General features: G+C 37.5%; 1 protein-coding gene across 2 annotated transcripts in view; it reads right to left on the bottom strand.

Annotated features, from left to right (window-relative positions):
* KIFAP3 (kinesin associated protein 3) overlaps positions 1 to 17,592 on the bottom strand; it is a 257,782-nt gene that overhangs the window by 89,251 nt on the left and 150,939 nt on the right. For both annotated transcript variants that reach the window (XM_010594968.2, XM_010594969.3), the window contains exons 11-15: positions 16,871 to 16,971; positions 9,568 to 9,676; positions 3,919 to 4,031; positions 3,385 to 3,550; positions 2,437 to 2,562 (exon numbers count right to left, since the gene is read on the bottom strand). In XM_010594968.2, the coding sequence (XP_010593270.1) occupies positions 2,437 to 2,562; positions 3,385 to 3,550; positions 3,919 to 4,031; positions 9,568 to 9,676; positions 16,871 to 16,971 (615 nt within the window). The remainder of the gene's footprint in view (positions 1 to 2,436; positions 2,563 to 3,384; positions 3,551 to 3,918; positions 4,032 to 9,567; positions 9,677 to 16,870; positions 16,972 to 17,592) is intronic.

Raw genomic sequence — 17,592 nt, 5'->3', positions numbered from 1 at the left:
GCAAAGACCTGGAGACAGAAAACCAAAAGGGAAGAACACAACTCAGCATTTCTCAAGCTGAAAGAACTGAAGAAAAAATTCAAGCCTCAAGTTGCAATACTGAAGAATTCTATGAGGAATATATTAAACGACACGGGAAGCATCAAAACAAGATGGAAGGAATACAGGTAGTCACTATACCAAAAAGAATTGGTCGATATTCAGCCATTTCAGGAGGTAGCATATGATCAAGAACTGATGGTAATGAAAGAAGCCCAAGCTGCACTGAAGGCACTGGCAAAAGACAAGGGTTTGGGAATTGACGGGATACCAACTGAGATGTTTCAACAAATAGATGCAGCGCTGGAAGTGCCAAAAAATATGGAAGGCAGGACCTGGCCAAATGACAGGAAAAGATCCATATTTATGCTTATTCCCAAGAAAGGTGATTTAACCAAACATGGAAATTACTGAACAATATCATTAATATCACATGCAAGAAAAATTTTGCTGAAGATCATTCAAAAGTGCCTGTGGCAGTATGCTAACAGGGAACTGCCAGAAATTCAAGCTGGATTCAGGAGAGGACGCGGAACCAGGACTATCACTGCTCCTGTCAGATGGATCCTGGCTGAAAGGAGAGAATGCCAGAAAGATGTTTGATTGACTATGCAAAGGCATTCGACTGTGTGGATCATAACAAATTATGGATAACACTGTGAAGAATGGGAATTCCAGAACACTTAATTGTGCTCATGAGGAACCTATACATAGATCAAGAGGTAGTTGTTTGAACAGAACAAGGGAATACTGTGCGGTTTAAAGTCAGGAAAGGTGTGCATCACAGCTGTATCCTTTCGCCATACCTATTCAATCTGTACGTTGAGCAAATAATCCAAGAAGCTGAACTATACGAAGAAGAATGGTGCATCAGGATTGGAGAAAGACTCATGAACAACCTGCGTTATGAGATGACACAACCTTGGTTGCTGAAAGTGAAGAGGACTTGAAGCACTTACTGATGAAGATCAAGAACCACAGCCTTCAGTATGGACGACACCGCAACATAAAGAAAACAAAAAATCCTCACAGCTGGACCAATAAGCAACATCTTGACAAATGGAGAAAAAGCAGATTGTCAAGGATTTCATTTTACTTGGATCCACAATCAACACCCACGGAAGCAGCAGTCAAGCAATCAAAAGACACACTGCATTGGGCAAGTCTGCTGCAAAAGACCTCTTTAAAGTGTTAGAAAGCAAAGATGTCACCTTGAGGACTAAGGTGCGCCTGACCCAAGCCATGGTGTTTTCAATCGCCTCTTATGCATGTGAAAGCTGGACAATGAGTAAGGAAGACCGAAGAATAATTGACGCCTTTGAATCGTAACATAGGTGAAGAATACTGAATATACAATGGACTGTGAAAATCTGTCTTGGAAGAAGTACAACCAGAATGCTTCTTAGAGGCAAGAGTGGTGAGATTACATCTCACATACTTTGGACATGTTATCAGGAGGGATCAGTCCCTGGAGAAGGACATCATGCTTGGTAAAGTAGAGGGTCAGCAAAAAAGAGCAAGACCCTCAACAAGACGGACAGACACAGTGGCTGCAACAGTGGGCTCAAGCATAGCAACAACTGTGAGGATGGTGCAGGACTGGGCAGTGTTTCGTATGTTGTGCATAGGGTCAGTATGAGCCGGAACTGACTCGACAGCACCTAACAACAACAGAGAAGAACTTGGCTCTAACAGGATAACATTAGATTTAGATACATTTGTATGCAGTATGAATAATGAGTCCTGGCCCCTTAAGAACAATATAAGAGTAAGGGAAAGAATCTAGACCTGTACTGTTCAGAATTGCAGCCACAAGCCACTGTGGCTAGTTAAATTAAAATCAAAATAAATTTAAAATTCAGGTTCTCGGTCTTGACAGCCACATTTTAAGTGCTCAATAGTCATATGTTGGACAGCACAGAGTTTAATGGACAGACAATACTGTATCTCTGGGCCTTGGAGGGAATATGATATTGAAAATTAGCTTCCAAGTAAACTTTCCTGCTTAGGAATCAAAATATAAAAAAGAAGAGTTTGTACACGATAGGATGTCCAATTCAACCAATACAAAGCACAACCAAAAGAATAAAAAGAGTATTAGTTGTTCAAGAGTGGTGAGAGAAGGACAGTAAAATTTCTTCTGAATTGCTTTAGAACAACGTTTTTCACTTTGCAACACAGAGCTCTTTGATATTACTCGATTCAATCCCATTAAGAGGTTTATTTAACTCATTTCCTAACTACATAATTTAAAATCGCTATTTTTTTATAAGATTAATATAATGTATTAAATACTATTTCACAGTTGCAGTTTCTGCATTTTATATTTAAAAATTTAAATTAATAACTCATTTGAGACATTAGCATAAAAATAAATTAAGATAAATTGTAATTTACCATTTAGCAATTCAATGAGTGCAGGAATTATCCCAGATTTAGCCAGCAACGCAGCACAAGAGTCATCCATAGATACAGTTCCAATCATTATAACCACTTCTAAAACAAGGTCGTCTTCTGCAGCACCTAGTGAAGTGAAATCATAGAAAGTTTCCACTGAAATGTCCTGATCCACATCCTTTCATACTTTCAAAATTCCTATGTACAGGAAAGATAATGAAGCTATTAAATTAGTTCCTATAAATCCTTGACATGTTTGTAAATTGGTCCTTTTTCCAAATTTCCATGTTCAGTGATCACAGTGATGGTAGTGGGGTAGTAACAGAAGTGGAAATAAATCTTGGAAAACACAACTGAATGTCACAGAGAATAAAACACAGAGGAGAATAAGGTACTCATTTGAGTGCCTCGAAGGACTGTGTGCATGCGTGTGTGTGTGTGTGTGTGTGTGTGTGTGTAGAGGGTGTGGTATTTGGTTGAAAAAAAAGCAGGATAAAACAACAACAGCAAAGGCAGGACAGGGAAGAGAAACTAATATTAAGAGACTATATTGTTAGTAAAAAGAGGAGATAAACTGGGAGGCCCAGTAACCACCCTTCTGGGAGAGCAGCCAGACCCGGAGCTGTGGGAAGGAACTGTGTCACCTAGTACAATGTTGCTGTTGTTGTGTCTCTTCAACTCACAGCAACCCCACGTGACAGAGTGGAGCTGCCCCATAGGGTTTCCTAGGTTGTAATCTTTAGGGAAGCAGATTGTCAGGTCTCTTCTCCTGTGGAGCTGCTGGTGGCTTCAAACTGCTGACCTTTTGGTTAGCACTTAACCACTGCGCACCAGGGCTCCTTCCCTTCCTAGTATAACGGTCACAAAATACTGCACTGGCAGCCTTATAAAAAAAAAATAATAATAATAACTTAGTGACTACACAAAAGTGAAACAGTTAGCACAGACCTGGTTTTAGTTTATTCTTGAGGTATGGAACCAACTTGTACTCCTTGAGAACTAGCTCCCAGTCTAAGTCTGGAATAGTCAGATTTGCAAGAGTTCCTAGACATTCTATCACAAACTCCTCTTCTTCATCATTAGAGATCTGGGCTGCAAGGTCCCCAACATAATCCTGAATAAAACAGAGGATTTTAACACAAATTTAAAATGTTTTCTGCAGAAAACTCAACCTAATAATTTAACACATAGGAAGAAAAATACAGATCAAACATGATTCTCTTGCTTTAACAATCTTGAACTAAGTTGCTAACGCTTAAGGGATGAAGATTGGAGTGAGTGGGTAGCAGCAGGAAACAATAAACCTAAACAACATTAAAATGTAGGTTGAGTTTTCCAGGAGCCAACCTTATAAAGCAGTTCACAACAGAAGAGCCAGTTTGGGTCAGGAGTCCGTATTCGATCAGAGCTCAGTGAGAGTCACACCTTCAAATGCAATTCTCAGTTTATGTTGACAGACAGTAAGCCAAAAACTCTACTTACAATAAACAAGGTTTTGGTGGGCCCATCATGCTGGGAAATGTTCCTAATCATCTTCATCAGCAGGGGGTCCTTGAATTTCAGAGCCCTCTTCATGAGCATCTTAAGCCCATTTCCTGGTAAAGAACAGAAAACTCCTTCAATAAAATTAATGTTAACTTGATTTTTTTCTTTTTTGGTTCACATTTCTCAAAAAAGAATTTACATACAGTAGAATGCATAAAGCATAAGTGTACAATTCGATTACTTTTGACCAATGTGCAGAACTGTAAAATACACCCACTCCTCACTTAGCGACATGGTTCGGTTCCAAAGGCCAAGTCTTTATGTGAAAATATGCATTATGTGAAAAAGGAGGATTTTTTTTTTTTCTGTTTTCAAATCATCCGTTTGTCTGATATTTTTTATTTAGAAAATATAATCATAGAAATAATCACAGCTAAGATTTACTGGTATGCTCATCACTGTGTGGAGCCCAGTTAGGGATTTATTCCTCTGTGGAGGAGACAAAGCTGGATAAGGCTGGGCTGTGTGACTACAGGGCCCACGGCTTAACCACTCTACCTTCCTCCTGTGCTGGGTCACAGCTTCTCTTGTAGAACTGCATCCAGGCTCCACTCCCACCCTTGCAAGCCCTGAGTTCATTATCCCCGAGCCTGCTCTGCCCTCTGGGCCTGGCGAGTTACTGAGGCTTGGGGCTTCCTAGTGAGGGCGCTGGGAGCCTGGCGTTTATCTGGCCTCTCCAAGGAGGAGGCCTCTGGCCCAGTTTGGCTCACTTTGAGATGTCCTTAAATTCATATGCATTTCTTCCAAACACACTCTCCAATGCCTCTTTCTTTCCTCCATTCCCACCCCACAGCAATTCTGAGCTGTAGAGCCTCAGGCCCCATAGGAGCTGGGATCCCAGAACAGACACCCACCAACTTCATGCTGCCTGAGTCTGCCTGGAGGCCGTGGCCCTGGAGAAGACCACCCTGTGCAGCAGCTGGATGAAGCACCCCCCCCCGCCCCCGCCACAGGAGGGAGCAGATGGTACGGGGCAACACAGCCCTGCTTTCCAGAGGCCCCCAGACCGTCTACAATGGAACAGACGCTCTGCAGCTCTGCAGTCTTGTTGCCATGCCCGGTGCCTTGATAATGCACGAAATGGCAGATTTCTTTTACTACTGTCCTAGGATGTGAGATGTCGGATAATGAGATAGTCATTAAGTGAGGAATAGGTCTATTTCCATTCACTCTAGAAGGTTCCTTTGTGCCACTTTCTTGTCAATCTTATTCCCCATATACAATCATTTTTCTTTCTCCCTCTCCTTTCTCTCAAGCCCCTCCTTCTCCTCCTTCCTCTCCCTCTTCTTTTAACACAGGTTTGTTTTGCCTGTTCTAAAACTTCATATAAATGGAACCATATAGTATGTGCTCTTTGATGTCTGTTGTTTTTGGGCAGTTCCAACTCACAGCAACCCTATGCACAACAGAATAAAACATTGCCCAGTCCGGTGCCATCCTCACAATTGTTGCTATGCCTGAGCCCACTGTTGCAGCCACTGTGTCAATCCATCTCGTTGAGGGTCTTCCTCTTTTTTGCTGACCCTCTACTTTACCAAGCATGATATCCATCTACAGAGACTGATCTGTCCTGATAACATGCCCAAAGTATGTGAGATGTAGTTTCACCATCTTTGCTTCTAATGAGCATTCTGGTTGCACTTCTAAGACAGATTTGTTTGTTCTTTGGCACTCCATGGTATGGTATATTCAGTATTCTTCACCAACACCACAATTCAAAGGCGTCAATTCTTCTTCGGCCTTCCTTACTCATTGACCAGCTTTCACATGCCTAAGAGGAGACTGAAAACGCCATGGCTTTGGTCAGGCACACCTTAGTCCTCAAAGTAACATCTCTGCTTTTTAACACTTTAAAAAGGTCTTTTGTAACAGACTTGCCCAATGCAATGCGTCTTTTGATTTCTTGACTGCTGTTTCCATGGATGGTGACTTGAATCCAAGTAAAACGAAATCCTTGACAACCTCAATCTTTTCTCTGTTTACCATGATGTTTCTTATTGGTCCAGCCGTGAGAATTTTTTTTTTTCTTTATGTTGAGGTGTAATCCATACTGAAGGCTGTGGTCCTTGATCTTCATCAGCAAGTGCGTAAGTCCTCTTCATTTTCAGCAAGCATCGTTGTGTCATCTGTATAACGCATGTTGTTGAGTCTTCGTCCAATCCTGATCCCCCATTCTTCTTCAGAGAGTCCAGCTTCTCGGATTATTTGCTCAGCATACAGATTGAATAGGTATGGTGAAAGGATACAATCCTCATGCACACCTTTCCTGACTTTAAATCACGCAGTATTCCCTTGTTCTGTTCGAACAATGGCCTCTTGATCCATGTACGGATTCCTCATGAGGAAAACTAAGTGTTCTGGAATTTTAATTCTCTGCAACGTTATCCATAATTTGTTATGATCCACGCAGTCGAATGCCTTAGGATAGTCAATACAACACAGGTAAACATCTTTCAGGTATTGTCTGCTTTCAGCTAGGATTCATCTGACATCAGCAATGATATCCCTCCTTCTACGTCCTCTTCTGAATCCTGGCTTGAATTTCTGGCAGTGCCCTGTTAATATACTGCTGCAGACGCTTTTGAATGATCTTCAGAAAAATTTTGCTTGCACGTGATATTAATGATATTGTTCGATAATGTCTGCATTCGGTTGGATCACCTTTCTTGGGAATAGGCATAAATATGGATCTCTTCCAGTTGGTTGGCCAGGTAGCTGTTTTCCAAATTTCTTGGCATAGATGAGTGAGCACTTCCAGCGCTTCAGCCATTTGTCAAAACATGTCAACTGGCATTTCATCAATTCCCAGAACCTGTTTTTCACCAATGCCTTCAGGGCAGCTTGGACTCTTCTTTCAGTCGCATTGGTTTCTGATCACATGCTACCTGCTGAAATGGTTGAATGCTGACCGATTCTTTTTGGCATAGTAATTCTGTGTATTCCTTCCATCTTCTTTTGATGCTTCCGGGGTCGTTTAATATTTTCCCCGTAGAATCCTTCGTATTGCAACTTGAGGCTTGAATTTTTGCTTAGTTCTTCGAGCTTGAGAAATGCTGAGTGTGTTCTTCCCTTTGGTTTTCTATCTCCAGGTCATCCATGTCTTCTTGAGCTGCCCCTTGAAATCTTCTGTTCAGCTCTTTTACTTCATTATTTTTTCCTTTTTGCCTTAGCTACTTGATGTTCAAGAGCAAGTTTCGGAGTCATTTCTGACATCCATTTAGGTCTTTTCTTTCTCTCCTGTCTTTTTAATGACCTGTTGCTTTTTTCATGTATGATGTCCTTGATGTCATTTCACAACTCATCTGGTCTTCAGTCATTAGTGTTCAACACGTCAAATCTCTTCTCAAGATGGTCTCTAAATTCAGGTGGGATGTACTCAAGGTCATACTTTGGCTGTTGTGGACTTGTTCTAATTTTCTTCAGTTTGAACTTGAACTTGCATATGAGTAACTGATGGTCTGACCCGCAGCCAGCCCCAGCCTTGTTCTCACTGATGGTATTGAGCTTTTCCATTGTCTCTTTCCATTAATGTACTCAGTTTGATTCCTGTTATTCAGCCTAGGCCATTTACGTTGGTGAAAAAAGGTATCTGCGATGAGGAAGTCATTGGTCTTGCAAAATTCAATCAAGCCATCTCCAGCATCTTTTCTATCACCAAGGCCATATTTTCCAACTACCGATCCTTCTTCGTTTTCAACTTTTGTATTTTAATCACCACTAATTATCAGTGCATCCTGATTGCATGTTGGATCAATTTCAGATGGCAGAAGTTCGTAAAAATCTTCAATTTCTTCATCTTTGGCTTTAGTGGTTGGTGTGTAAATTTGCATAATGGTCGTATTAACCGGTATTCCTCGTAGGTGTATGGATATTACCCTATCACTGACAACACTGTACTTCAGGATAGATCTTGAAATGTTCTTTTTGATGATGAATGCAATGCCATTCCTCTTCATGCTGTCATTCCCAGCATAGTGGACCATAAAACTGTCTGATTCAAAATGACCAATACCAGTCCATTTCAGCTCACTAATGCCTAGGATATCGATCTCTGCACATTCCATTTCATTTTTGACGACTTCTAATTTTCCTAGATTTATACTTTGTAAATTCCATGCTCCAATTATTAATGGACGTTTGCAGCTGTTTCTTCTCACTTTGAGTCATGCCACATCAGCCAATGAAGGTCCGAAAAGCTTGACTCCATCCACGTCATTAAGGTCAACTCTACTTTGAGGAGGCAGCTCTTCCCCAGTCATATGCTGAGCACCTTCCAGCCTGAGAGGCTCATCTTCCGGCACTATATCTGACAATGTTCTGCTGCTATTCATAAGGTTTTTACTGGCTAAATCTTTTCAGAAGTAGTCTGGAAGCTCATCTGAAACCTGTCTGCCATGGGTGACCTTGCTGGTATCTGAAAACCGGTGGCATAACTTCCAACATCATAGCAACACACAAGCCTCCATAGTATAACAAACTGACAGACGCATGGGGCCTTTTATCTCTAAAAAAAGATTATTATTAATATTGCTTTTTGTATTCTTTTATCTCAATGCAAAAAAAAAAAAAAAAAAAACAAAAATACTCAAACCCGTTGCCATTCAGTCGATTTCCTACAAAACAGGATAGAACTGCTCCATAGGGATTCCAAGGAGTGGCTGGTGGATATGAACTGCTGACCTTTTGGTTAGCAGCCGAGCTCTTAACCACTGTGCCACCAGGGCTCCATCTCTAGAATATCCACCACAAATTTAGAAAAAATCTAAATAGTTTTTAACCCAGAAAAAACAATTTTAGCTCTAGGGGTTTATCTTAAGAATATAAAAGTGGAAAGCTATAAACATTGAGATAAAAGAATAATCACTACAGCATTGTATCAGAAAAGAATTGGCAACAAACTAAATATCCAAAGTAGCATATTAAAGTATGGCAAATATTTACAATGGACTATTTTGCAGATAATTAACAATGATATTTTATAAAACTATTTAACCACATGGAATGATACCCAAGGTATTATTAATTAAAAAAAAAAGTAAGTGACAATATAAGGGGAAAACATCATTTAAAAATATACAGAAGCATTACACAAAAATTTTACCTATGATTACCTCTGGATTGTGGGAGTAATAATTTTAATTTTTTCAATAGAAAAACTATTGATCAGACTATGACACATTGTAACATATGACAAGCCATTTGCCAGGATAATAATATAGAAACAATAACCTAATATAATTTTACGTATCACCTTGAAAAGCTTACACTGCAATAGCTTGAGTCCTCAGTAAAATATACGAGTAAAAGTTTCCTTTCATCTAGAAAATGTTTTAAAAAAATTGAATTATAATTTAGCCTAACCTGCCATGGTTTATACAATGTTACTGAAGGGTAAATGTCTCCATTCGTGCTATAGGAATATTCTGAGTTTCTCTGACCTTTCAGGAGGACAGCCATAAGGAAGAAACTACTTAAAATTACAGCTCACATGTCCACTCTAATTCTTAATTCCTTATCATCTATTTCCCATCATATGCCAATTGCCATATGCTGAAGACGTTACCTATGAACCTCAAAGGTACTAACCTTCACAGATAAGCTGTACATTCCTCTTGTTAGCAGCAAGATTAATGCAGAAAGAAATGAGTTCCAAGTCAATTCGTTCATCTGAACATTCAAAGAGCATCTTCATTAACTAGCAAGAAACACAGGCCGTAATTTTACTCAACAACAACAAAACCCACAAACAATATTTTATCACAATCTTAGGTTGTATGTTCAACACAGCAAAATATAATTTACATTTTTCAAGGCTGTCACTGTTGAAGAAATGGTTAATGAACTACTAGATGCTCCATATTAAATATAAACCTTCCACTGTCAGTGGTGAACACAGGAGAAATATTAGATGAAACCTCTGCACTGTCTGCAGGCGAGATGAGAAGGACGAGGAAAGCAGGAGCTGGCTGAATGGACACTGGGAATACAGGGTGGAGGAGTGTGCTGTTTCATTACGGGGAGAGCAGCTAGGAGTACATAGCAAGGTATGTATAACTTTTTGTATGAGAGTCTGACTTAATTTATAAACTTACCCTTAAAGCACAATAAATTAAAAAAAACCAAAAAACCAACCTCTGGACTCAAAGAATTTAAAAGAATGTTTAGAAGCAGAGCATTCCGATCAAAGAAAACAGCTTGTGCAAAGGTCGTAAGACAAGAAAGAACACAATTCTTTTGAAGAAGGGAAAGAAGGAAAACATGCTGGAGTAAGGGAAACAGTGCTGAGAGATAAGAAGGTAAGGACCAGATTTTGCACAGTCTTGAAGTATACATTAAGGATTCTGGCTACATCCTAAGGATAATGGGAAGCCATTAAAGACTTTAAACAGGAAAATGTCAGAAAAGATTTGTGTTTCGAAGAGATCTGGCCAACGCAGACTGAAACAGGACAAGAAAATAGAAACCACTTAGAAGGCTAGTGGAATATCCAGGTACGCTGATGGCCTGGCCTAGGGTAGCAGAACGGGAAACAGAGATAAAAGAGCAGATTAGAGATATTTTTAGAAAAGAGAATCAAAATTGAATTTAATAACTGACTTAATGTCTGGGCAAATGCAAAGAAGGAGTGAAGGATGACTCCCAGGTTTCCACACTGAGAGATGACATGGATGGTAGTGCTAACATTTACCCAAAGAGGGAAACTGTAGTAGAAGGAAACTTTCAAGGGAAGATGGTGATGTTGGTTTTAGCTATGTTGATCTTAAGCTGCCAATAAGACAGTCTAGTATAGCTATTCAGAAGGAAGTTAGAAATGCAGGCCTGGGTTTATTATCCTAGAGGATAATTTTAGGAATTGTTATACATGGTTGCTAACTGAAGCTGTAGGCTGTATCCAATCACTTGGGCAGGGATATAAAATGAGGAGAGAACTCTATTTAATGATAAGAGAAAGGGAAGGAGGGTCTAAGATGTAGCATTCAGGAAGGTAGGAGGAAAAGGAAGGTAGTTGAGCTATGCCATTTAACAGTAATCTAGGTTTGTCATGGCGAGGGACAGCGGCAATATAAAGGAGAAATGAACACATTTCATGCTATAGTTTTCATTATTGCTAAATCAACAAATTACCTTCATGCATATTATTAAAGGCATTTTCAAGTCCAAATTCCTAACAACATATGGATGCTACTCCTAAAATTTATAATTTTAGTTGGTCAACATGCCTTCATGAATCCAGCAGTGTCTTGTATACAGTAACTGCATAACAAATACTTATTGACTGTGTAGACCCCATTCTGTTAAATATCGTTTTGATTACTTTGCGTGCAAGTTCCAGATAACTTCTGAGTTTAGAAAAGGATACGAGGCAAACATATGAAAATCAATTGTATGCTAGTAATGAACAGCCAGAAACCCAAATTAAAAACACAATATTATTTACAACTGCTACCCCCCAAAAATCAAACACTTAGGTATAATTCTAACAAAACATGTACAGGGTCTGTATGCTGAAAACTACCAAACACTGGAACAGGCAAATGCTAGCATGTATCATGCCTTTTCCCAGAGGGCAGCTCTTTAACCAAAAGTGTTCCTGCTAATGGAATCTTTGGGTAAAGTATCATTAAACCTTAATAATGCTAAAGAATAAAAAGATTCTAGAGCAATAATAAAATAATCTTAATTTACTGGGTATATATTTAACATATTTGCTACCTATCTGTATATTAACCGCTAATTAAAAACATTACAAAGGAATAAAAATATGTCACAACCCTCTAATTAATATAATTAGTATGTTTTTCATACTCTAATTAAAAATCTACTACAGACTTCTTCCCAAATAATGAAAATCTTTTACATCAAAGCACAGCTTTAAAAAGGCAAGATTACTTGCTATTACAAGAATTATTTACTTCAAATTATGTAACCCTTATAATATGAAAATTGCCATTAAAAATGGGGTTACAAGTGATTGGTTTAGAAGCTGAGGACATTCTTTTGGAAGTTTCCATGTCAAATCCTGTGTAGAAGTAAATAACCAGGAGCTACATTAAAAAAAAAAAAAAGCAAGCATGGCTTGAAATCTTACCTGTCCCCTCCAAAAATTCAAAACAAATTACGGCTACATGTGAATGGAATGTATGTGATACAGAATTAGTTTTCATAACAAGAAAGAGAAACATTTCAATTTTAATTAATTTTAAAAGTTTAGTTCAAACACCACAGGCAACATTGTCTTTATTTGATTGCTACCTATGGCACTTCAAAAGTAAGTGTAATTACTGCCAACTAGGAAATATTAAAATTAGATTTGTTCTATTTAAACTGTGTTCGTTGTCATCTTTTACTGATTTAACAGGAAGGCACTAAAGGGCTTCAGCCTGTGCACTGAAGAGGCAACAGTGCTCAATCAGACAAGTCCCACACTGAGTATCAGATACCAAAGCCCCCGCGACTGAAATCACTGCGTCTAGACTCTCTGGCACCTGACTTCACTTATTTACCAGCGACCAGGGCCAGCCCCCACAGCTCTCTATTCACATACACCTCTGCCACCCCCATCCCTGGCCCAACAGCTTTGAATGATTATGCCAGAACTCTGCATGCCTCAGGAATCTCTTCTGGCTGGCTGCTCCCTCGCTCTGCCGTTTGAAGTGATGCTCTGGCTTCTGAACCTCGGCAGATAATGGCAGGCAAGAGCAAAGGGGGCTGTCAGAAAGGACGTTTACCAGCGTTCAGCTAAAAAGGAGCACGAAGATCAAAGCAGGGCTGAATAGGACAACTGTGGTCGAAAACATGTGGATGGCTAGGAGATTCGTGCACACTGTTTCGGGCTAGGATATTAAATAACATCATGACATCACTGCCTAACCATGTACTTTGATTGGCCATTCTATTATCAATAAATACCTTTTATAAGCATCTGGTTGGCATTTGCACCTATTTAAACAAAACATGCGTCTCAGAGGTCTAAATAACAATGAACTGTTAATGTGTACTTTTAACTATTATTAGAATACAACCATTAACTCCTGGTTATCCCCAAGTATGCTTACCTGAAACAATCTACCAACTTAGACCCTTAAGATCACATATAAAGAAGACTTGATCTGGCCCAAAGATTTTGCAGAATAGTGACATAATAGGGGAAGAAAACTTGAATATATTGGATAATTAGAGGCAATAAAGAAGCCATGCAATATAATACTGAGAAGGACTATAAAGCATGTTTTATATAGAATCACTTACTCTGGATATTAAATATTTTACAAAAGTGAATTGTAATCTAATTATAGGTTTATCCTGTAAAACACATATAAGAAGATATTCAAATCATACTATGAATGAGTCCAAAATGACAAGACCTGCTATTTTAACTAATTGTACCTTACTTTTGTACAGTGTTTTATAGTTTACAAAGTTCCTTTACATATATTATCTAATACAAATAAAGAACATAACCATATTTCACATTCTTTTTTAATCAGTGAAATTAATATGAATTACAGTTCACTTTTATAAATATTGAGCATATTTTAAAGCTATTGCTTTCCTACCTCAAAGGCATTTTAGGCTTTTCATTTGAAAAATTCACGTACAATACTTGAAGATCATTACTCAACAAAAATGAATGTGCACAATTTCAAAAAGAGTGGAATGTTATTTTAACTCCATGAAATTCCAAACTTCAGATACGGCCTTCTTTAACAAAAGGTTAATTAGTTGCTGTCACAAATGAGCTGAAAGCTTTACTAGCATTATAAACATTACTTGGAGTAGCCAATACCTATGAAAGGAGTATCTTTTTAATTCCTGAAAGGAGCTTGGGGATGTCAATTTAATTCCTCATTTGTCTTCCATGACCTCTATTCTGCAGCGCATGTGGCACTGGGTGGCAGTTACACCATATCAGTTTTTCCCTGAATATGACAAAACTGAATCCTGAAGTGCAAGCTGCAGTTTGGACGTACTTTTGGAACAAATATATTCTAAGGTATCGTGCGATTTTCTCAACATATGACCTCATACTAAAAAGGCTTTAGGACATTTACAACATAATTTAGTAACATAACTTCACTATTCCCATTAGAGCTGAACTTTAAAAAAAAAAAAATAATAACTTTGAATCTTGAATGAGTTTTGAAATGTTTTGTTCATGAGATACTACCATACAAACAGTTGCCACTGCTAAGTCAATTCTGACTCGTGGCGACCCCATGTGTATCAGAATAGAGCAGTGCTGCACAGGGTTGTCAATGACTAATTTTCCCGTAGATTGCCAGGCCTTTCTTCCAAGGTGCCTCTGGATGGATTTGAACCTCCAACCTTTCAGTTATCAGCTGAGCGTGTTAACCATTTACACTACCCAGGGACTGCTTTTATAGAATACAGATCATAAATGCTCTGAAAACGCCACTGCAGAAATGTTCGAAGTAATAAAATTGGCAAGAAAACATGGACGAATATCGTTCTTAAAAAAGAACGGAAGAACTTTCTGTATACAAAGTTTTGTTGTTAGGCACCATTGAGTTGATTTTTGACTCACAGTGACCCTACGTGACAGAGTAGAACTGCCCCATAGGGTTTTCTTGGCTGTCATCTTTAGGGAAGCAGATTGCTAGGTCCTTCTCCCGCAGAGCTGCTGGGTGGGTTCTAACTGCGGACCTATTGGCTAGGAGCTGGGCACTGAACTGCTGCGGCTTATACAAAGTTTTAAACTGCTGTAGTAAGTGTCTCAAAAAGTAATCTAAACAGGTCTTATTTCTGCTTGTTTTATTTAAAATAAAATTTTATATTTTAAATTTTAAATTATACATTATAAAAGAGTAGGATAACTTCAAATTCAAAATTCAACAAAATAAGTTTTCTACCCCTTTTACTTCTCATTTCTCTTTTAATTGTTATTATCATTTTAATTGAATCTGGATAAAAACAGTCAATCTACGCAAGAATATTATTCTTGTTTGGCTGCTTTCCAATTCATATCCTATAGCCAAGGCAGTTCGGACACTATATGGGACTAAGAAACCCCTTGGAAATTGCAAAACAGAAACCCTTGGAACATACGTAGTGAGACCACAGTAAATCACCTGTAATCTCCCTTTGACATGGTTACTCTTTTATTGAAAACTTGTTTGACAAAGAGTTTGATTTCAGTTAGCCTTGGCTACAGTCTGACATGTGCTATCTCTGTGAGAAGGTCTGCCTCCTTAAATAAGATGTGCTGTATGTTTTTTGAGGGATGTCGACTTCCTATAAACAAGCATAATTAGTTTATATCCTGATATAAAAGCTAAGAAATCACCCTTGACAGTGCATCTATTTTTAATTGCATGTAGGCACAGTGTTCAAATTCTGGAACAGCAAATTCAATTTTAGAGTTGCTTTACCCATTTGGAATGAATAGAAGGATGGAAAAAAATTAATAAAAAGTGAAATTATAGGCTTTTTTTTTTTAACTATATCTTAATCATTTTTCAAGTAACATCCATTTATTAACTCACATTAGGCTAACAACGAATTGTCTAGTAAGAGTCTTAAGAGAAATTAATAAGTATGACTTGCCATTCACATGCTTCTAAAATGTTTTTTAAAAGTGCTATTTTTATTGTGTATTATACATTCTCCAATTTTGTTTCTTCTATTTTAAAAAACTGTTTTGTAAAAAATAATGTAACATTAAAAATCAGCCTAACTGGTGTCTAAATCTCCAGATATTCAAATTAATAGAGCTCAGTTTAATAAAGATCTAAGGCACAATAGTGATTCTATGAACATAAATTCTCAAGAGTAGGACCACATGTGTGGAATCTCTACACTTACATTTCATATAAAAAATACCCAGTAAACATGTTCTTATGACACATGAAACAGACCTAACACATGAAATACACCAAAAAACTGAGTCACAGAAAAATCTTGAGGCAAGTGCTATAAAACTTTTTTATAATAATTTTGGTAAAGCATTTTCCCATCAGAGAATGCAAGGCATTTAAAACCACCAACTGTACACAACATTAAACAGTAAATGACAAAGTTGAAAGGTATCTGTAACATGACAAAGAGTTTAAATAGTTATTATATACATAGATCTCATTTATCAATATGAAAAGTCTTAACATGGCAATACAAAAATGGGACATGAAAAATTTGTAATAGAATATGGATAAAAGCATATGAAAAAATGCTCAACCTCTCCAATATTTGTGAAACGCAAATGAAAGGAAGTAATGAGACACCACACTTTTAGAGAAATGGTAATAGCCAGTCTTGTCAAAAATGAAATGCTAGTTAGGAATATACTTCTGTATTCCTGAAAGGTAATCTGACCATAATGAATCAAATACAAAAGTGTTCATACCTGCTGAATTAGTACTTCTACTTTTAGGAATTTAAGTTACAGAAAAACTCAGAAATGTGGATAAAGATTTATGTACTATGATACTTATTCTACATTTCATTTGCTTACACATTTATATGTGAAAAACTGAAAAAAAAGTTTAAACATACAATTTAACAGTGGTTAAATTATGGTACATCCATGAAATATTATACAACCATTAGAAATAGTTTTTGAAGGCTGTTTAATGACATGAAAGCATATTTATGACTTATTAAGTAATGCAATAGGCAATTATATATACCATATAAAGCCAATATATGAGTATTTTTTAAGTATGTGGAACGAAGTGACCCAAAATATTAAATGGTTATCTCTGGGTTTTACACTGTTCTTTACTTTCCAAATTTTCTCTAACAAATTTATATTATTAATGAACAGGGAATTTTATATATACATATTTTTAAAAAGTAAATCGGGCAAGATCAAGAGAAGAGAGTGAAAAACACATGCTTGTTGAATGTTTCTTAAAACGCTGAAACCACTCACCTGTGGTATACAGTCAGTGTACGCAAACATGGATTTAAAGCGGTCATCCATGCTGATGTGGTAGAGAATACACATTGCTATTTGTTTGTAGTTTTCATTTCCTGGGAATAAAAAAACAATCAGGGATATGGTGATGGCGATATGTACATATACATACTGTAGGGGAGTATGACATACTCAAACTAGCACACAACAACTTTTAAACTACTGAATCGAATCCTTATACAACCCTAATCTGGAAATAAATTGAGCTCCCTATTTCAATTCCAAAGTGTGGAGCACACTCACGTCATCTGTGAAATATTACCAGTTTCTAAGAGAGAATGTCTATTTTTCAAGGTGTATTTTTGAAAAAAAGTTGATCATAGCTCTAAGAATTAACTATTTTTAATAGCCCAATATAAGCCAGACTGGGTCACTGATTTTCCCACCCTACTGTTCTATCAAAATCTGTGATTAATTTAGTTCAGTGACAGTGATGATGTATCAGAAATTAAAAAGTATACTTGATTCCTATGAATCAGAAACTAGAAAAATCATCAAATGATGAAAGAAGTGGAACAGTATTTGTAACCTAAAAAAAAAAAAAAATACATGACTAGAAAATGTAAAAGACTATAAATTAAGTATAGTCTAAGAATTGCCTCAGAACTTCAGAGGTAAGATTATTCTAATTTTAACAAACTTTGAAACTGAAAAAAAGTAAATGACATATCACAGAT

Source organism: Loxodonta africana, chromosome 3 (genome assembly GCF_030014295.1).
Source record: "Loxodonta africana isolate mLoxAfr1 chromosome 3, mLoxAfr1.hap2, whole genome shotgun sequence".
In the NCBI taxonomy this organism is placed as follows: Eukaryota; Metazoa; Chordata; class Mammalia; order Proboscidea; family Elephantidae; genus Loxodonta; species Loxodonta africana.
Note: the sequence above shows the minus strand (reverse complement) of the source record. Positions and strands in the feature narration are given on the sequence as shown.